This window comes from Cyanistes caeruleus, chromosome 11 (genome assembly GCF_971803275.1).
Source record: "Cyanistes caeruleus chromosome 11, bCyaCae1.hap1.1, whole genome shotgun sequence".
Taxonomy (NCBI): Eukaryota; Metazoa; Chordata; class Aves; order Passeriformes; family Paridae; genus Cyanistes; species Cyanistes caeruleus.
The window spans coordinates 12,301,264-12,322,465 of NC_141711.1; the positions used below are offsets into that span (position 1 = coordinate 12,301,264).

The following is a 21,202-nucleotide window of genomic DNA, read 5'->3' on the forward strand; positions in this document are numbered from 1 at the left end:
GTAGTCTGATTATGCATTGTCGTTGGACTATAACAGCTGCAGGATCCTCAGCAAATCAAATGGCAGGGTCTGGATTCTAAAGCAAGTGTTTGTTAGATTATACTCAAAGAACTGAAATAGTGAAAGGTATCTGTTAATGATAGATACACTAAGAATAGGCCAGCCTGGAGATCCAGAAAGTAACTGTCCTCAAGCACAGGGAAGCTTAACTTGCCTAGCCTAAAAAAAAGAAGAGTAAATACTGAGTGCTTTGAATAGAAGATAGGTAAGTACTGGAAACCTAGAACTGGACACCTTAGATTACAGCTTCCTGATAGTTTTCATGGTTGATCAGGATCATATAACCATCACAGGCATGAACTAGATTTAAGGTATGATTGATTTATTTTATAAAGATACAACTTTCCATCTTAATTTACATCAGGTTTTGGGTTCAGAGGAGCATAATTTAGAATTAGAATAAGGTTTTCAACATGCCACCTAAGAGTGCTTGTGGATGCCCCATCCCTGGAAAGCGTTCAGGGTGGGTTGTGCAGGACACTGAGTCATGTGTCGTGGCAGGCCTTTGTCTATGGCAAGAGGGTGGAATGAGATGATGTAACCCAAGCCATTTTATGGTTCTGTGAGACCAGCCACAATTGTCTAGTTTAGTAGCCAGATCTTAGGATGTGGTTCAAGACTATCCTAACAAAGATCACTAACAATGTTTTTCTTTAGTAAAGGATGAGCAAATACCTTCTGTTAATAGAACGTTGACCCTAGTTCCGTTCAGTTTTACTCTGCTCTTAGGTGCCTGGGTCTGGTGCTCCCTGTCCCGTAAGCCAGTTCGGAGCTGCGCCCTGTGCTGCAGCTCGGGGCCTCTGCGAGGGTCAGGGCGAGTTGCCTATTAGTTACTGTAGTAGTGGATCTATATATACAATTTATAATAGAATAGTATGTCACAGCGCTGCCTTTTGTTGGTTTGTGTCAGTTTGGTGGTTGGGGGAGGTGTTTGTTTTAGGGTTTTTTTTTTATTAAATATCTTTGTCGCTGTTGGGGTACATTTGGAGCCTCTCCGAGGACTGGTTGCACCAGTGTCTCCCTGCGTGCCGGGAGCGGCACTTGCTGCCGTGCCCCCGCCCGGCGGCTGGACCGGAGCGTTACCGGAGCTGCCACCTATCCCCGCAGCCCGGGCGGGGTCCGCCCGCGCCCGGCATGCCCCGCGCGACCCGGAAGCTGCGCGGGGTAGGCGGGCACGCCCGCCTACATCCCCCGTCGTGCCCCGCGGCAGCTGCAAATTAGCGTGGGGCGCAGAGCGGCCCAGCGTATGACGGGAGCCGTAGTCCCCACCTCGCCGGGGCCGTGTGGCGGAGGGCGGTGCTGCGGCCGGGGGATGTGGCGAGCGTGACGTGATCGTGTCCGCGTTGGAACCGGGGCGGCCGCGGCGAGCGTGACGTGGCAGAGACCGAGCGAGGTCCCCGGTCATAGAGCACCCGCCGCCGCCGCCGGGCTCTCCTCGCGCGCGGAGGGATCCGTGCGCGCACACCGGCCGGGCCGCGCTCCCTCCCGCCCTCCTTCCCTCAGTGCTCTCCCGCCGCCGCCCAGCGTCGCCGGAGCCGCCATGGGCCTCACCATCTCCTCGCTCTTCTCGCGCCTCTTCGGCAAGAAGCAGATGCGCATCCTTATGGGTGAGGGCCACCGCGGATCCCGGACAGGCCGGGGCCGCGCAGCCGAGTCCCGTCGGACGCGGGAGGGGAGGCCGCGAGTCACGGCGGGGAAATCGCTCTGTCCCTGGCTGAGGGGCGCGGACACCGCGCTGTGCCCGTCCCATGGGCTGGGGGGGCGCTGGGAGAGCAGCGGGGAGGGGAGAGGGTGCGGATCGGGCTGTACTGGCCCTTCCTTTTCTCCCGCCGTGTGCCCGTTCCCCTCCCTGCCTCGCCCGCCGGTCCCGGCGAGGCCGAGCCCCATTCTCGCACCTGCGCCGGGCCGCGCGTGGAACAAAGATGGAATTGCGGCCGGACAGGGCCAGTGTCCCCGGGCGAGCCCTTCTGCCCCGGCACTGCGGCTCCGCGAGCAGGATGTGACAAAGCCTGGTGTGTGCAACACCAGGGGCGTAAGAACTGCCGTATAATGGCCGATTTTCGGCAGCTGTAGGGAGCTGTAGTCTGTATCTTGACTCTTGTGAAAGGGCGTTTCTGTATAGCCTCTGTGGACATTAGTTTTGTGCCTCGTGTACGAACCGATAAAACTCTCTAGGCAGCTCTTGCAGCGCTTGCTTTGTCTTACTGTCTCCCCTCTTAATGATTTGTTTTTGATATCTATTTATTTGGAAATGATATGTTCCCTTGATACGGACTTTGTAGGAGTTGAAGTCAGTGGGTCTTGAAGATTCTCACTTTCAGATTATAGTTCAAAAGGTCAAAGCCAGCACATACTGCATTGGTATTTCCTCCTCCGCTAAGAGTTCTTCCCTGCCTTCTTCCACCCACCTACCCACCCCTGCAAACTTTATGTACAAACAGTTCTTAGCCTCTAAATTTTTCTCAAATTCTGTTACCAAAGTGAATGGAATTTGGTTCATGGCCATTGACTGAAGTAGTTTGTCCTAAGGAACTAAATGCATTGCTCGTTTGGATATAGCCAGCAAGGGGAGTGGGTTCTAATTGTGAAACTTCCTGGCACACACCCATCCCTAGTGCTACCTGGATATGCACAGCAGACACAGTAGTGCAGCTTTTAAAAATTTCAGTCTTTTAGGTTCTCCATATGTTTTGTGATGGCAGAGTTCATTATTGCATACCCAATATTTTTTATTGTGTCTTACCTGACTGAAGTTAGAGACTCTCATCCGTTTCAAAATAATCCAATTTTAGCCTGCAAGACAGTTTAGTACATGTGTTGGTTTCAAGGAGGTGATTTGGTTGTCTCCCTAACAGCCAGACTCTTCATATGACTCTTAATGAATGAAGTCAAGTCTTCAAGTGAGCTTGACTATAGGATGTAGGATGAGACAGTGTCTGTGATATTTGCAGTTCTGTTACTTTCTGCAAAGTACTGAAAACAGGAAAGTGATGTCATACTGATCTAAACCACTTGCAAGGCTTTTCATTGGTAGGAAATCAGGTCAAATTTAGGTTAGATATGGCTTTGGAAGGTGCACTTTCTAGCAGTTGGTTCAAATTAATTTATTTTTATATTTCTTAAAAGAATTTGTTTTAATGCCTTGTATTAAAATGCAGTGCTGAACTGGGACACTGTACTGTATTTGCACAGGACTGTATTTATTAAGAAGTATAGGAGAGTAGAACCTGGGGTATGTTGTGGTAAAAGTGTGTTATGTGACATAAACTGGATGTATAGAAGCAGAATTTTACAGTGAATATGACAATTTGTGTTTAACTGTAACACTAAAAATAATCTCTTCATAGTATTCTACACTGTATACCAGCACTTTGAGGAGAGATGTCTGAATGAATACTGGGATAGAATTAAAACTTTTCCTCAAGGTTATAATGTTCAGTGTATTGAAAATGGGGCTGTACAAGGCCAAACATTTAAGTTTCCTTATGTAGAATACTAATTAAGAAATGACTTTATGGGGTAAAATACTTAGGGGAAAAATATGTGAGTAATATCAACATTAATTAATTTATAATTCTGACTTCCTTTTCACAGCTTTCTTCTGTTTCTGCAGACTTGAAGATAAATTAGAGTTAATTTAGCTTCTAAAACAGACTGTGTTATTGAGTTCTGCAGAAATTGAGTGTTTCTCATCAGGGACTATTACCAACAGCACTCAGTTAATATTTTATGTTCTCAAATTCCATTTATGATAAGAATTAGACATTTAATGTTATACTGCTACTGAAACATTGTTTTTTTAAAAAATACGCTTGTATAAGTAAGTATTTTTCAAAAATATTAAGTTATTATTTGGAAGAAATGCATGAAAAGAAGATTCACACATTTTCTTTATACATAACATGAGGGAAAAGAAAGAACTGTGGGATAGGGCTGAATATCTGGAAGTCAGATTAGGCAACTGGGGTATTAAGAGTAGAAACATTGAGTCCTAACCCTACATGTGCCTGTCTGTAAAACTCTTCACTGGTGATTTTTTGTCCTTGGAAAAAAGAGGTACAGATTCACTGTGCTCCTTTCAGTACCATAATTTAGTGTTCTGTGTCTTGGTGTAGTTGTGCAAGTGTTAACTGACATGGTAACTACTCAGGAGCTTCAAATACAAAGGTAATTATTAAATATATTGGGTGGAAAAATGTCAGGTTCTTTGGGAATTGTGTCAGTGTAAAACAAATCATAGTCATTTAACTGTTTCTTATTTAGGCAGGTGTTGTTTTACACAACTGTTGATTTGCATGCTGTTAGCTTCCTGTAGTTTTTATGAAGTTTTGTGCTGTGATAACAGAGGCAGCTTGATACTCAGCCACCAGTGATCAGAGTAGGAAGTTGGTTAATGAAGGATGTGATGTGGTCAGGGATGATGTTCCTAAGACAAGTGAACTAGAAGCTTGAGATTTAGAAACACAACTGACAGGCTGTAAATAAAACACTCTAAGAGGAATAAAGGGCTTAAAACCACAGTGATTTTAGCAGCACCTGAAAGCATTGTAGGTATTTTTTCTCCAGCTAGAGGAAGAAGATGTTTGATTCTGTTTAAAGGTGAATGGTTGCAAGTACAGGTCTATGCTTTCCATTTGTACTTTATTGTAATCTTGGTGCTTTGCAGTACAATGACTTAATATTACACCCTTCATTGAGTCTCTTACACCTTGGTCTTGACAATGGCCAGTCAGGCAGTAGAATCAGTGAAAATGTAGAACTGGAAATTGACTTTGTTTAGAGATTTAAGATGCGGCTTTTAATCTTGGTGAAGTTAAGATGTGGCAGTAGTTCATAGGTTTACATTTAGTGTTCCAGTTCAAATGTAAACCTGGTTATTCTTGCATTACTAAAAGCAATAGTTACACTTTTGAGTTACCAACTCAAAAGATTAAATGTGATTTAGTGCTCTGAATTTTTTTTAAAGGGTGGTAAATTGCAAATTTGAGTAAGAAATATGAATGGAGGCTATGTTTTACATGACTTGCTTCTTTAGACTTCATAACATTTGCAGTTTGGCCAAAAGAGGCAGTTTTTGCAAATAGGGTAATGGGGATTTACGTAACGTTCTTCCCTCAGTTAAGCTTCTGCCTCAAGTATGAAGTCAGAAGAAAATACATACCCATAACCCCATAACTCAGCCTGCCTCAGTGCAAAGTCCAACAGCTTAATCAAGAGTTGTAAGAGTGGATTTAAGCAAAGTCTGGGCTTTGTGCTTACATAGGCACTGTAGCCTTCTGCCAGCACCACTGAGGTGCACAAGGGTAGAGTGGGTTACTGGGGCAGTATTTTCGTAATATAGCAAGTAGTTTAAAATTCTGGCTAGTTTCTAATTTCTTAGCTCTGAGTCATGTCTTCAAATAGATCTCAATACCCTGTGTACATTCTTTGAAATGAGATTAGCTTTTTTCTTTGTCTTTATCTATGTTGTTAGTATAAACCTCAAATACACTCCAACCGTTTGTGCAGACAGTGGCATCTTTCTTACATTATTAATTTTAACAGATCTTGTCAGTGCTATATTGATAACGGAGTAATCTCTTTGGTGGGGAGCAATCAGAGAAGAGTTGTGAGTAGTAGTTTTAACTCTAATTGGTTCACTAAACTATCTTATTATTAATTTACTGGAAAAGAAACCTATTATATCATGTACAGGCATTATATGTTCTTATGAAGATCTGTGTGTCCTACAAGTGCTTATATGAGGTTGAGCTGTGTGAAAACAGTGCTGGGCTTCAAGCATTGTGCTGGTAAAAACATCAGCTTTCAGCATAGGTGGAGTATTTGAGGGTTCTGAAGTCAGCTTAGAGGATTTTGTAAGGTGACCTGACACTTAACTGGTGTGGGGAAAATTGTGGCATTTACAAGTTTCATGACTTGCGAGTTCTCGTCTAATTTCTGCTGCACCGTGACTTTTTTTGTTCATGCTTGTGTGTGGTTCTGAAGGAGACCAACACTTAATAGCAAACTCAAACCGCTTAAATTTCATTTTGGGCATTTTGGGAGTAAAGGAGCTTTGGTTTTGATGGTAGCTTCCCACCCCCTTTCTTTCATGCTGTCATGACATCAAGAATTTAAACAACTTTTTTTTTTTTTTTTTTTTTTTTTTTAATATGCAATGACATTACCAAAGAAACTGCATTGGTATGTTTAATCCTGTACACACTATTAGAATATAGGACAATTGTAGATAGGGTTTTTAAAATTAGTTTGCTACAACAGCAGTTTGTGTCTTGAGAAAAAGGAGGTTTTTCAAGAGTTTGGTTTCATTCTGAAAGGGCAGTTAATTTTGAATCCCCCTTTTTTTGCAATGCTGAGGAGACAGTTGTATTGTTAATAGGCAAGTCAGCAAGCCACTTAAAGCTTAATATATTGCAGTTGCAGAATAGGAAGTTAACTCAGAATGCTTAAGAATGTGTGTTATCCTTATAAAATGAGGATAGTATTTGGTTTCTTGCAAAAATACTAATTAATTCTTTTGATCAGAGGTATTTTTGTTTGGGCAAAATGTTACTGACATTAGTAATGACATGATAGATATTTTGTGCTGTAGTGTTTAGTACCTGCTGTTTGTTGAGGTGCTTGTGTGCTAGGTATTGGTTTCTAATTTAAAGAATTCTATTTTGAGTTACATTTATTTATGTGTTCTAAAATGCTTAACAATAAGCAGTTTCACAAACAGTTTTAGAAAAGTACAGTGTATGCTTGCAGTTTGGTGCTATGTCTAAAAAATGTCTTTTAGGCTCATTTTATTTTATTTCTGAAGGAACCCATATTTACCACATAGCTTACATTGAAAACCAGCAAGCTTAAGTTTTGTTTTAGAAACAGAAGAGTAAATTTAAGTGCAAAAGGTCTTCTGTAAGGACCAACAGTCACTAGAAGGAGACTCCTAATGGAAGCATTGTAGTGGATCTCACTGAATGGAAATTATATCCTGAAGAAGACCTACAGCCCTTGTGGTATATGTGGAGGGATGATGAGAGATTCCTGATGTATATGTCAGTGCTAAAGAAATGTTTTAGCAAGAGAGGAGTGGCTGGAATAAGGGACAAGAAGTGCCTTTCACGTATAGTGCCCATTCAGTTGGTCCACGTGCCTGTGAAGCTGAGCTCTGCAGGAGATTAAGTGAGGCCTTCCCCAGTTAGTGAAGTAACAAATGTGTGATCAGTTAGAAATTGTGTGCTGCTTATAGATTGTTGCTAAGCTTTTAAAATCTTCCTGATTTACACAAAAGTAACTTCCCAACATGAATGATAAAGCTTAATTAACACAAATACTAAGGAAGATTACTAGAAACTTGCGAGCCTGTAGGTTGTGAATGGAAGCATCTTACTGAGCTTGTTTTCTTCGTGACTAGTTCTCTCTCAGTGCTGGGTAGAGGAGATAGGGAAAAACATAGAGTAGTTTATCAGCAATGAGTTAAGAGTGTTAAAAAAGCTGTTCTCAGTAAAAAAATCCTAGTACTCTGCATGTAAAATGACATGTTTTTAAATTAGCAGGTTGTAGTTCCGTTTGTGAACTAAATTAATTTTTCTCTTCCTTCTAGTTGGTTTGGATGCTGCTGGTAAGACAACCATTCTTTATAAACTGAAACTAGGAGAAATTGTCACCACAATTCCCACTATTGGTAAGACCACCAGTTCTTATATCTTTATTGTTGTTGCTCTAAACCTGACAGGCCTCTGAAGGGTGCAGGGATTTGCTATCTTTGCTTTTAGAGTAAGAATCAAGACAACATGAACTGTCTGATACTGCCATAATGTAACTGTGTCAGACGAAAGAGACATCCAGACCAGAATCCCAGTGATCATGGGCAGATCACGGCCAGTAGCAGATGCACAGATCAGTAGCACCACCTTCCCCAAACACCATGAGCTGCACAGTTTGTGGCTGAAAGATTTGCTCAACCACTTGGACTTGGATTTAAGTGACTCATGTTTTTTCCCCCTTCAGTCAGTTTTCTTCCTGATTTACCAGTTCAGTATTGATAAGCCATTTTATACATACTTGGGAGATGTGTACCTTAGGAAGTATCTATCTTTAACATGGTTAGAATTATGTTTTAACACTAGAATTAATTATTTCTAATTAAACTTCTTCATTTTTAGGTTTTAATGTGGAGACGGTAGAATATAAAAACATTTGTTTCACAGTTTGGGATGTTGGTGGTCAAGATAAAATTAGACCTCTTTGGAGGCATTATTTCCAAAACACACAGGTAAGAGTACTTAGATGGCACTAGTTAAAGACTTACTTTGTAAAGCCTCATTGGGTTTTTTAGAGTACGTATGGAAAGCTGTTTTCTTTCTTTCAGGAAGGCTCTGTACTACTTCCTGCAACTTCTGAGGGTACCCAAATTTTATTCTAGTTGAATCTAATTTATTCCCTGAAGGCTTCAAGCCTAGTTGTGAGTGTATCCTCTTAAGCATCAAGTCCTTTAGGATCTACCAGTGTTCTGTAATGTGCCAGAGCAACAGATTTCTAGTGAGGAACTCTTAAAATACATGGCTTTTACTATGCTGTCAGTGTTTTTAGTAAGCTGAGCATCTAAGATACGGTGAAAGATCTTGTTACCAGTTGATTTAAAAGTGCCAGCCTCGCACTGAGGTGACTGCAGTTAGTTTTTGGGATATAAATGTGATACCTTTGGTTCACAAGTAGTGAAGTAAATTGCTTATTAGCATCAGAAAACTTCTGGAGTAAGTTTGGGGATTTTTTTATGTTGAATATAGAATTGTTTCCATGATATTTGTGTGCAGCATAATTTATATGATTGGTGCAGAAAAATACAGAGGTCTGGATTGATAAAAGGGACCTTGCACCACCATACTGTTGTGAATAGAGTAATATGTAATTTCAGTTCCTTATTACTGTCCTGTTACTAAATACTTAAAAAAAACACTTCTCTTTCCTTGAAGAGAGTGATAAAAGGAAGGTTTTCAGACTGAAAAGTTAAGAATAAATTGTGTAAGAAGAACACTTGAATAACAGAGATGCCATTAGAAGTACTGTTTGATAGAAACATTTTAAAACAAATTCAGGCATTACTTTAAGGGTGTGGGTTTTTTCAGTGACACAGGAGATGGTGAAGCATTTGTGATTTTCAATACAGTAAGTGAAAGGGGAGGGGTAAGAGTTAGTTTATGTAATTTTGCTGCATCTTTTTCCCCTAACTTTATTTTGAAGTTGAGACTTAGGTGGTTGTTCAGACCCACATCATACATTGTTTACAGAAATTTCTGTTAAATTTGTCAACTTTCTTAGGTAAGCAATTACAATATTCAATATGAATACTTTGGCGGTTTTAAGATAGTGCTGCACATTTACATTATTTTTTTCAAATCTGCTTAACTTTCAACAGGGCCTCATTTTTGTGGTAGACAGCAATGACAGAGAGAGAATCCAGGAAGCAGCAGAAGAGCTGCAGAAAATGGTAAATATCAGTGTCTTCTGAGGTATCACTGTTAGACTGACTTGTCCGATTTTTGGATGTTTGTCAGGTTCCCTAAGAGATTTAGGATTTTAAAGTTTTAGGGAGTCTGTACAGTGCATCTTGTATTCAGCTGGTAATTCTGGGTCACATAGTGCACCAAGTTGTAATTTCACTCTGTAGAAAACTAATAATGTGTCAGAATCTTTCATTCATGAAACCTTGATAAAAATGCAGCAGAAAATAATTTTGGAAGAACAGATTGCTGTTCAGGTGCTAGAGAATATTTCATCAGCAAGGTGCCCATAAATTTAAACTTTTTAAATTGAAAGGTGGCTTCCTTAATTGCAGGAGTTCTGTTGTATACTAGTTAAATTTCACTCGATACTTATTAATGACTTCAGGAGCAAGAATGAAAATGTTTACAGCCCTTAAATCAGTGTTTCAATTATTTTTAATGTTTGTTGAAGTAACTGACTTACTTAACTGTGGCAATTTAATAACATGCCTGCTTTTTCTGATAGCTTCAGGAGGATGAACTGCGAGATGCAGTGCTGCTTCTGTTCGCAAACAAACAGGATCTGCCAAATGCCATGGCAATCAGTGAAATGACAGATAAACTAGGCCTTCAGTCTCTGCGTAACAGAACTGTAAGTGCTAAACTTTGTCTGCTGAAATCTTTTCTCCCTCTATTATATATCATGAACATAAAGTTCCTCTAAGGGAAAGGGTAGTTTTCACCTCTTTGTGTAGAAAGATGCACACACCTGCTGTTGAACTTTATAATGCTTAATTCAGATCCTTGTTCAAAGTAAGTGATTTAGAAGTATAATCCAGTGCCTTCAGCTGTTGTAGATGTTTAATTTCTCACCTTTTCTGAAAACATACAATCACTGTCCATCCAGTCTGTCACTGGAGTACAGACATCCAGCATTTCACAAAGTATGTGATGGACTTTCCTGTTTTCTCAGTATTCTGGGAGAATAAATGCATTCTGCATTCCTACCTCCAGGAGGAAATTACATAGCTTCTGAAGTATTAGATTCTATCTGCTCAAGCTTTAGAGACACAGGTTTGCTTCACATTAACTATTCCACCATTTGTAATCATTTGTGTCTGTGTTGACACACTAAGATCCTGACCATAGAAGCTGTTTCAGAGGTCCATTCATGTAGATAATTCCATGTTCACTTCCTGAAGAGCAATCTTTCAGAGACAAGAAGTAGTTTTCAGCATGTAAACCAAATACAAGTTCTGTATTTGTTTCTTGATGCCTCAAACTATGCTGTAGCCTTTACTAGGCCAACATTTGAGTTTTTGGATAATGTCTGAACCTCCTCTACACTACATGTACTTCTCAAAATTTTTTTAAAATACCATTTTTTCAATTTGACTCACGGCACAAAATGCTGTTTAAAGAATGCTGTTATAACACAATTATAACAACCTAACGAGTGTCACATACAGTCATAACATAGCTTGCATTTTGTCAGTATTTAAATTTAATTTTTGTGTTCTACATTAACAGTGGTACGTCCAGGCTACCTGTGCTACACAAGGAACTGGTCTGTATGAGGGACTTGACTGGCTGTCAAATGAACTCTCAAAACGCTAATTCCAACTGGATGACTCTTTCACCAGGGACATGTTTGATATAAGTGGTCTAGGCTTGTTACAACAAAATTAGTTTGCATCTTGGTTATTACAGTATCTGGAACTGATATTTGGGCAGGATATTACAGAGTTTCAACTTGTTTTGTTGCCAATTATTGTTTACCGAGCTACATGTTGCAAAGGTAGCAATATGCTTGGGTAAAAAAATCTCCTTAACTTGGAAAAAGTGTATCTTCTGATTTTATTCCCCTTGTTAGCCTAAATGCCTGAATATAGTTATTGTGACATGTTTAAGATCTGTTTGAATACTCTTTGAGCCCAAATAAATTAATGTTTTAATTTTTTTTTCTCCCTTCTACTCTTAGTTTACTGATGCCCTGTTTCATTCCTCAGACAGTCTGCTGATTTAAAAATGTAGCATTCCGTATGTATTTATTTCTCTCCCTTGCCAAAAAGATTTCCTAATACTGCTTGTTCCAAGCCAAGGAAATGCTCTAAAACACTATACAAATCTACTGCACTGAGGAACATTTTATTAATCCTTGGGTTCTGTCAGCCCAACTTGCCTTTGTGTGAATTGGATTTGATGGGTAGAATAGTTCTGTGCTGGTTGCGAAGAGCTCATGTTGAGGTTGTTTTTAATATTCAGCAGATTGTCTTCCTTTATATTGTATCTTTTTTTTATGTTGCATGTTGCTTTTTGGTATCAGCCTGACTATTTTTGCCCAGTGTATAATAATTCTGCTGAAGTTTTACTGTTTGTTGGTGAACATATCTTCATAAGGAAATTTTGGAAAATTCATCAAACTCAATGGATTAGTTTCTTCATAACCCACTTGGAATTATTCCTAATAAAATTATAAAATGTATAGTTCTGTGTATGCTCTTCTTGATTCCTGAAATAGTTGAATGTAAATTATCACTTATTCTTTCTCCGTATACTGAGCTTTCCTGCAGCTTGAATATGAATACCAGTCTCAGATTTTCACTTGCTTGGAGCTGTGTAGAATGAGACATGGAAGGGAGGCAACCAAGTTGTATACAGTGCAGTAGAGTAGCTGTCATCGGGGCTTACATAATTCTGTAATGTCTTTTGAAGTTGTAAATCTAAAATTCCTTTCAAGATGTCCAGATCTGAAAATACTAACAATTTAAAAAAATTGTAATAAAACAAATTTGAACTGCCTGAAAAGCATGCATGTCTGTTTCATAGTTTTATCTACATGTCAAAACCTACGTGAGTCCCAGCAGGAGAGTCACACATTCTGTTGATGGCTAGCTGGGAAGGTAACCTGAGTGCTTTTACAGGGATATAGCAAATATTATAATAATGCTGATAATCACCCCCAAAAATCATCTCTGTACAGCTGCTACGCCCTGTTTACATATTTCTGTCCTCTTACACCTTTGTAGTTCAAAAGGTGTAAATGAATATGTGTTTTGAGGCTGCAACTACTGGGTAGTTTAAAATCTATTTTTCGGTTGCCTATCTGCTGTATAGAAGCAAATATTGCTCAACTAAAATGTGCTGTCCAAATGATTTGATGTCTTTAGGAACTCAAAGCATGATTCTGTTACGGTTTCGGGCTAAGCGCTTCTCATTTTCCACCCAGGTCTGGTTACCCTTGCTACAAGAAATCCCAGTGACAAGGTCTGGTAAACTCAAGCTAGTTTTGGTTCAGAACACATTCCTGGGCAGCTTCTACTGTAAGTCAGGTTTAAGTTCTTAGGAGGTGCTCTTACTGTGAGCACAGCTAAGCAGGGAACAATTCTGAGTTTACAGTCCTTAAATGTCTTCAACATGCAACGGAAACCCAGGAGACAGTGTAAGGTGAGAAGGGCTTTGCCTGCACCTTTAATGAATTACTGATTACTTATTAACCAAAGCTGATACACCCATGCATTTGATCAGTAGCTGTTGATGCACATTTCTAGCAATGCAGTTCCTTGAATTAAACTATAAAAGGTACGCCTTGTTCAGAAGAGACAGCTTGTCCCTCATAGAAGTTGGTTTTTGCAGTCCCAGTAGATTTAGATAAACAATTGTTTATCTTAAACTTGTTACACAGTTAGAGGTAAAAGTTAATAGTTACTAACATGGTTTGTCATTTCCCTATCAGAAGTCAAATACCTGAACTGAGCTGCTATCCCTGGAGTTCAAAATCTTGAACAGGCATGAGGCTGCTAAAAATGTGTTCCTCATTCACTGTAGTGACAGGAAATCCTGAGTTCCAGTAGCTGAAATTTTTATTTGTATACACAGTATAACTTATGTATTCAAACAAATGTGTAGGTTCTACTGCACTGGGGAGGTAGTCAAGTAATACTTGATACAGGAGGCTTTATTTCAGTGTGTCAGAAATAATGGCCAGCTTAACTGTAGAGAGCAAAACACTAAAGAATGAGTGGGTTTTCTTTTATTTGACCATGGTGACACAATTTATTTCTCAAATATTAAGCACATGCATGATTTTCATTTTTTTCATTGCTTACAAGAATAGCCCAGGTTGTATAAAATATTGGTTTGTGTTTTGCCAGTAACTAAAATTCAGAGCCCAGTTATTAGTCACTTGTTAGTCTAAGAAATCCTTCTGTAAAGGTGGAAGAAGAAACTTTTCCCTCTTGAGACAAAAGCCAGGCAGGAGGAAGCACTGTCTCGAGTTTAATGAATCAGAGATGGGAAATTCAAGTAGTAGGCAAAGAGGTTTTACTTTTTCCTTCAACAGGTGGTCTGGGAAAGTAGAGTAACAAAAACAAAGAAATCCCACACATATTTACCAAGATGCGAAAGAAAATCCTACCTGTTTTTTTGTTGTGAAGGGCATGGAGCTTTCCAGTTGATGAGGAACAAGTACAGGTAAGTTTAGTTTTATGAAATAAAATGGAGACAAGAATGCGACTTGTACCAATGTGGGTTCTAGATGTGATTTAGAGAGGAAGAATTAATTCCTGGGCAAGGTCCAGAGGTGTAGGGGGAGCCAAAATGGGAGTTAAAATCAATGTATGTGCACTAGGAAGCACCATCTTACCTTACACAGATGTAAATACAGCTTGGGAGTGTGGGGGCTTTGGGCCAAAGGTATACCTAAGGGTTCTCTTACCCTAAAAAACTCGGGTTTTTGAACTGTGCCTTTCCTAATCTAGATGCTAGTGCTGCATTCTCATTCCAGACATGCAACAGGTTCCTGACAAATTGCTGCAATTGGCAGCCTCTGCTGCTGCAGTTTCCTAATTAAATGGAGGATACTGGGTCTGGATACTCCCCAGCATCAGCTCACAGGGCTGAATTTCTCCTAAACATAGTAAAGGATTATCTGCCTTGTGCAAGGACCTGGTCCAGTGCTGTGTTTGTCCTCACCACTTGCTTCCTGCAGATTCCAGCTTCCCTGTGCACTCCCTCTCCCCAGTCTGCAGGAAAACAGAGGCAGCAGCCCAAGTGCCAGCATAGCAAGTGGGAGGGAATTGCTGTTTCTCCGAAGAGAGGCAGAGCACCAGGCAAGTCTGTTCTCTGAGCAGCTCCATCATCTGGTTGTAGGGACAAGTTACAGATTTTTAATATTTTGGGCTTGGAAAAGACAAAGTAACTCAGTTGTAACGGCTCAGTACATAAAAATGAGGAAAAGTATGTTCTTCCAAGTTCTAAGGGGAGCTCAGCCTTTATAAGTAATACAATCTCTCTTCCAAACTTCACAATTGCAGTCTTACTGTTCTGAGATGTTTTTCTTGCCATCCTGCATTATTCAGTGGAGTTTGGGGTTGTTTTCCCTCCTTTTTTTTCAGAGCTGGCAATTTGTAGGCCTGTGTATTTCTGACTCAACTGTAATGCAGTAATTTTCAGTATTTTCCCTGGTGTTGATACTGAATTTTTTTCTTGAATAGATCTTCCAATTAATTTTTCTACCCTTTAAGATGTCATATGCTTGCAACTGTTACTTCTTCAGGTGTAAGTGTTCCGTCATTTGTAAATTAGTAAAAATTATTTGCCAATATAGGGGGCTTACAGCTTTTATTTTGTTTGCAAGATTTTCTCCTCACACCTGTATGATGAACACAACTCTATGTTGAAGTTATGAATCAATGATACTTCTGTTATGAACTTCGGGGTCTAGGAGAGTACAGACATCAACTCATGCAAGACTGAATTACATATTATTTTTTATTTAGACTTATAAAAAACCTGACCAAAAATTCACCCAAATTATTTACAATCTAATTTTCCAGGGAGAGTCCATCACTAGTGCAGTGATTTAACAACGTTCATTACCACTTTCCATTTTGGTTCCCTTTTGTATCCAAAGGTGCTTTGCAACTATGTGGCTTAGCTGCTGCCTAAAACCAGAAATCTGAGGGTTTACATATAGCCTGGCAAAACCATTGGAATAAACGAGCACCATCTCATTCAGGTCTTGTATTATGTTTTGGAGTGTACCTGCTGGAGCAGGGTAAGGTCTTGCTTCAAGCTTTCATCACCTCTTTCCACCTCCAAGCCTACTGTATGTATCTTGTTCTTTAGGTGCAAATGGCTTTAAGGTGACTAAGTTCAGGACATGAAGATCCACTAAAATGGTAATACAAGCAAGAGAACTAAAGGCCCTGTATTTTTAACAGGATCCACATCCATTTTAGTTTGGTGTGGCATAGGCAGTAGAGCAGATCAGGTAAGAGTTTGGGCTAAGAGGAAGGTTAACTGCCTGTGTTGCTGAAAAGCTGCTTTCAAAGGACATTTACAAGAGCTCTTTAGCAACACAGACTTCTACAGACTTAGAGTAGTGGAGTTTGTCCATTTCTCTTTATTTGTGGGCAGAGTTGTTAATAAAATTCATGAGATTTGTCTTCTCACATCATGCTTTTTGAAACAGTTTTGAAATTTATGGGCCTGTTACCTTTTTAGCCTTGTATGATCTCTGAAGGTAAATGTGCCTTGAGGGCTTTGCTACTGCAGCTACCAGCATGATGTTAGATGCCCAGACACTACAGCACCAAAAGAACAGTAGTAATTGTATTGGAAATAACAGAAAAGAGCAGTTATTTAAAAGGTTCTCCCTACCACCACCATTCACAGCAGAGCAAATACTATGGCAAGAGACAGCACCAGCAACCCTTGGAAATATCCCACCTGAAACTGACTTCCTGGTTTGAGTAGTGTTTAAACAGTTGAGTGAATCCCAGCTACAGAGCACCAGAATGCAGGGGAGAGCAGGTGTGCAAGTAGAGAGTACACAGCTTTTATCAACCCAGGCAGACTTGTTTTGCCATGGAAAACAGCAGTAACTACAAAAATACCCCAAACTGACAACAGTGGCAGACAACTGAGAAAGGGAGTTTTATTAGGTGAAAGAGGAAGATCTAGTGAATAGTTTCTAAATGCTTTTTGTTTCTTATGGACTAACGATGCAGGGCAAGAAGCTTCTTAAATGATTCAACCCACTCCAACACATTCAGTTAAGGGATGGATAAAATATACTTCCCCACATCCTACAAAATAGGGCAAGCTAGACAATTTCTAGAAAGAAAAAATGCATGTAAAAACATTTAAAAATTCAGGCCATCTTTGTATGCAAGAGAGGAACAAAATACAACAATTGTGATAAAGGTTTGCAAGTCACTTGTGTTTCTTTGTAAAGATTTAGGCACAGATAACTAATGCACCACACTGTTCTTATCTCTCCCCACCTGAAAACAGATGATAAAAAGCTCCCTCCTATCCAAAGCTGGTTGTCCTAAACTCCAGTATCTTTTATTGCTGATGACTCAAACCAGAAGGAGTGTATGTTCAAAGTAGATGCTGTTCATGTAGTCCAGATTCACAAGATGTTAACATTATCCTCATTACCTATGTTATATGGCCAGACAAATTGCTTCCAAATAAATTACAGGCTTGAATTTAAAATAGTTGATTACTGACAGTCTATTCACTTGTTATTAAGAACATCTTTTTAGGAGTTGGTAGGTCCAAGAACATTGTTCATGCAACTTACTAGAAAGTTGTGCCATAGTAACGGTAAGTGAACAACATAATCTATGAACTTAAATTACCATTACATTAATTAAAGTGGAATTAATGAAATCCATTTGGGTTTGTGTTCTGTTTTTATTTCTGAATTAAGCAGGGTTCAATTTGTATGCTGCCCTACAAATCAGATTAAATTCCTATTTTTTTAACAAAATAATTCTTAATTCTTTAAAAACACCATTAACAAGGTATATGACAATCCAATTTTCAAAACTCTGTCTTCAATATATCTTTTCCCATTAGTATATAAAAAAGGGCGGAAACTGTCATGCAAATATTCTGAACAGTGTGACAATATTCAGTAAAACCATTAAACACATGAACCCTTCATTAGTCATTTTGGCTTTCCTTTTAGTAGCATACAAGTCAGGGTCTAACCTCAGTTCCCCAGCAGTACATTAAATTTCTTGTTTGAAAACCTCCAAAAGCACCATGCCAGGGATATTCTATTTCCACTTCAAGTCACATATTAGTGCTATATGATCAGAAGGATGTGAAACACTTGGCAAAGCCTGATGGGTTGTTACTTCTTCATGACTTGGCAATGGAATAACTTGTTCAACCTCTAAAGCATTTCTGTCAATGAAAATGTAGTCCAGACATCCATGAAACCCACCAACATAGTTTGTATAAGCAGGTTCTCCACAAGCACTTAGCAGTTTGAAAGGATGGCTTAAAGACATACTGCACCTTTCTTCCTCCCCATTTGAGACCCAGTCTTCATGATCTTCAGCAATGCCACCACTGCTGATAAAACTGTAAGTTCCTGACGAGGGTGTGCTATTAAAATCTCCACAGAATATGACTGGGATACTGGGATACAAGTCACATGCTACATGCTTGATGTGAGACATGGCCACAGCAATTTGGATCAGACGGATGTTCCCACCTAAAGACATAAAAAGTATTATTTCAAATAATGCAGAACAGCACTGGAGATGCTTGCTGGCTTGCTCATTTAAGCATATATAGCTCTGAAACAGCAACCCTGTGTTTTAGAATAGTTTTCACTAATTAAGAAGCCTTTAAAATTTGTGACTATGAAAGTTTTTGAGTCACAAGGCAATTTCAAATTAAACCTGTACATGCAAGAACTTTGAAGCTTTAACACCCATATACAGCAGTTTTCCATTTCATGGCAACCATCTAACAATATTCCCAAAAAGGCACAGAACCAAAAGAAAACTAATCAAGAACAGAAGAATCTCTCCTAACAGCTTCTGGAGCTCAATCTGGTTGCCCTCCTGGCAGCACCCTGGGAGAGCACCATGTTCAACAGGCCTGGGAAACCATAAGCACACACAATATTTTATGGTCTGCTCTTTGGGTGAATTGTGTGTAATGCGACTTGCCTTGCTGTCAGCTGGATTCTATTGACTCCCTGGCACACTAGAAAAATAAATCTATAAACTGAGGAGTCTGGCTTGATTTCATCTAGATAAGAAGTAAGGCAGGAAATCCTCAGTTCCAGAAGAAAAGGCTATAGCTACAAAAGAATGATGGGAAATATATTCTCCCAAATAAGAGCAAAAATCTTTCCAAACCCAGTTATCCTACATGCAGGAATGTGCCAAAATTACCTTTGGGGTGCCAGTATAGGTGGGTATTTGCTACACAAAGCTTCCTGGAAGGATCAGTTGTAGACTGAAGAACTGAGACCTTTAAGAAAAAAAAAGCAGTCTTTTGTTAAGTCTTAAATATAGGTTATATATATTTTAAAATGCACTAGTCAGCTTATGCCTTTGTGGCAACCCAGTTCAAAGAATCTGATGCTTATAAACTATAAACTCAACTTAGGAGCTGTACTTTTCATTAATCTTGTATGTAAGGCTTGGGTATCAGCCAAAATATTACCACTACATCATTTAACAAGTATTCTTTTGACTGTGTCTGGTTTGGCCATATTTTTTCATAAGATATAATTCAGACGGTAACATTCTGAAATATTTTTATTTCGTATTCACTCTCTGTAACAGAACTGGAGCTAAACTTTGTTTTTAGTAAGCAAATGTAGAATTCCATAATTGTTAAATTGAACAAAAATTTGGAGGTGATTTCAGTTATCAAGGAAATCCTGTTAGTCCTACTCAGTCCACGAGCAGGAAACTTTTACCAGTGTTTCTGCAATTCCTGACACAGCCTTCTATCTTACACACTTGTACTTGCACAACAGCTCCGTGAGCAAACCCTCTAGCATCAGGAAGCTCACACACCTGCCCAACCTTATTTGTCTCCCTCTGTCACTTGCTAAAGAATTGCATTACAACTGCATTATACAGCATACTCAACTAACTTACTTAAAACTGATTTATAAGATCTAAGTTTTATAGACTATATTCTGACATACAGAATTAAGTAGTAAAAAATCACCAGCCAGGAATCACTACCTGGCCCAGAATCTCAACAACTGCCTTCATTTTAAAGCAAAGTAATTTTGCTTTTACCGAATTTTGGTAGTTCCATATATGCAGTTCAGTAAGATCTCAATGTTTTGTTCTTGTTCCTAAGTTGATCTTCTGCTCTATCCATTACCCCAGCTAACAGAGACTATAGTTCCATGTTTCAAACTTTTAATCCCTCACCTCCCTTCTGCTGCTTGAGGCTCAACAACGCTGGCCCGGCTGCACTTTGAGACAGTGGGAGGAGGAGAAAGGGGGAAAAAAGAGGGGAAAGAGAAGAAGGCATGTCAAAGCTGGTACCTGCAGCACAGATGACCTCTGCAGCACCTTCTCCTGCACCAGGGGGTACTTGGCCAGCTGCTCACACAGCTCCTTGTGCAGCGGCTCAGAGAGCAGGGCTTCGCTGAAAGCGATATCATGCTGGCTGAGGAGACTGAACTTGTCCCTGCGATAGAAAGTGGCCAGGCCTTCGTGCTGCTTCTCCTTAATCTTGAACAGCCCCTCCAGTCCAAAAGCATCTAGCGCCGGGGCCAAGCTGTCCACGAAGACAGATTTATCCACCTCTTGCAAGCAGATGAGGTCGGCGCTGTAGCCCGCCAGCTCCTTCTTGAGCAGGTTCTGCCGATAGTCGATCTCCAGGGCGTAGGGAGCGCAGTACGGGTAGAGCACAGTGCGGGAGAACTCCGTCTGCGCGTAGGTATCGGCCAGGATGTTGTAGGAGACGGCGCGGACGGAGCCGTAGCCGCAAACCTTCTTGGTGTAGAGGTGCCGGGCGTCGAAGGTGCAGGCGCCGGGCCCGGCCTCCACGGGGCCGCTGCTCTCCACCTCGCGGGCCGGGCCGTAGCGCTGCTCCTTGTCCCCGGGCGTGCAGCGCAGCTTCAGCCGCAGCCCCACCAGCGCGTTCGACGGCGTGAACACGCGTTCGGCCGCCGCCGTTTCCACCCAGGCCTCCCCGGCCGCGTCCCCGCCGCCCGCGGGGCGCTGCTCACGGAACCAGCGGAACAGGCAGTGCTGCGGCTCGGCGAACTCGGCGCTCACCTTGGGGCACACGGGGAAGCCGGCGAGGAGCGAGCGCGGCAGGCGGAGCTCGGTGAGCGCGGGCGGGTTGCGCTCCACGCGGTACCGCGCGTCCCCGATGTGCAGCACGGCGCCGTCCTGCCAGGCAGCCGCGTTCGGCACCTCCTCCGCCACCGCCGCGCCCTCGCGGGAGAACAGCCGCACGGCCGGCACCGCCGCCTCGCCCTCCGCGCCGCCCTCCGCCCGCGCCTTCTTGCTCTTCTTGCCGGCCTTACCGTGGCCCTTAGCGGCGTTGGTGGCGATGCGCGCCAGTGCCCGCCCCAGCGGCTCCGCCTGGTCGCGCTGCATGTGCCGAGCACTGCCGTCGGGCAGCACGAACCGCAGGCTCAGCTTGGGCTCGGACGGCACGCAGCGCACCACGGCGCGCTCCATGGCGGCGGGCGGGCGGCCGCCACCGCCGTGCGGGGGTGCGGCGGGTGAGCCGCGGAGGCTCCGGAGGGCGGAGCGGAGCCAACGCCACATGGACCCGGCGGCGCCGCAGCTTCCGCGGGGCGCGGCCGGAAGCGCCGGGCGGGGCGGGGCTGGAACCGCCGGGCGGGGCGGGGCCGCCGTGCTGGCCGCGCGCGC

The 21,202-nt window shown here is 41.5% G+C and overlaps 2 protein-coding genes across 2 annotated transcripts; one reads left to right on the forward strand and one right to left on the reverse strand.

Moving 5' to 3' along the window:
• Positions 1 to 1,400: 1,400 nt before the first annotated feature.
• On the forward strand, positions 1,401 to 12,338 carry ARF4 (ARF GTPase 4). Its single transcript, XM_086846777.1, has 6 exons — positions 1,401 to 1,667; positions 7,649 to 7,729; positions 8,211 to 8,320; positions 9,464 to 9,535; positions 10,057 to 10,182; positions 11,061 to 12,338. The coding sequence occupies exons 1-6, from the start codon at positions 1,601 to 1,603 to the stop codon at positions 11,145 to 11,147; spliced, it is 543 nt and encodes a 180-aa protein (XP_086702903.1). The 5' UTR covers positions 1,401 to 1,600; the 3' UTR covers positions 11,148 to 12,338.
• A 2,946-nt stretch (positions 12,339 to 15,284) lies between these two features.
• PDE12 (phosphodiesterase 12) lies at positions 15,285 to 21,199 on the reverse strand. Its single transcript, XM_023935691.2, has 3 exons — positions 19,859 to 21,199; positions 18,740 to 18,818; positions 15,285 to 18,048 (listed from the first exon to the last, which is right to left on the reverse strand). Exons 1-3 carry the CDS (start codon positions 21,095 to 21,097, stop codon positions 17,606 to 17,608), a joined length of 1,761 nt encoding a protein of 586 aa, XP_023791459.2. The 5' UTR covers positions 21,098 to 21,199; the 3' UTR covers positions 15,285 to 17,605.
• Positions 21,200 to 21,202: the final 3 nt, after the last annotated feature.

Excerpts from the sequence above, each read along its gene's own strand:
- ARF4 (XM_086846777.1), top strand. The coding sequence starts at position 1,601 with ATGGGCCTCACCATCTCCTCGCTCTTCTCGCGCCTCTTCGGCAAGAAG. Across the intron at positions 9,536-10,056 it reads CAGAAGAGCTGCAGAAAATG|CTTCAGGAGGATGAACTGCG; the intron begins GTAAATATCAGT and ends TTTTTCTGATAG. Across the intron at positions 10,183-11,060 it reads AGTCTCTGCGTAACAGAACT|TGGTACGTCCAGGCTACCTG; the intron begins GTAAGTGCTAAA and ends CTACATTAACAG.
- PDE12 (XM_023935691.2), bottom strand. The coding sequence starts at position 21,097 with ATGTGGCGTTGGCTCCGCTCCGCCCTCCGGAGCCTCCGCGGCTCACCC. Across the intron at positions 18,819-19,858 it reads AGAGGTCATCTGTGCTGCAG|GTCTCAGTTCTTCAGTCTAC; the intron begins GTACCAGCTTTG and ends TTTTTCTTAAAG. Across the intron at positions 18,049-18,739 it reads CCTATACTGGCACCCCAAAG|GTGGGAACATCCGTCTGATC; the intron begins GTAATTTTGGCA and ends TTATGTCTTTAG.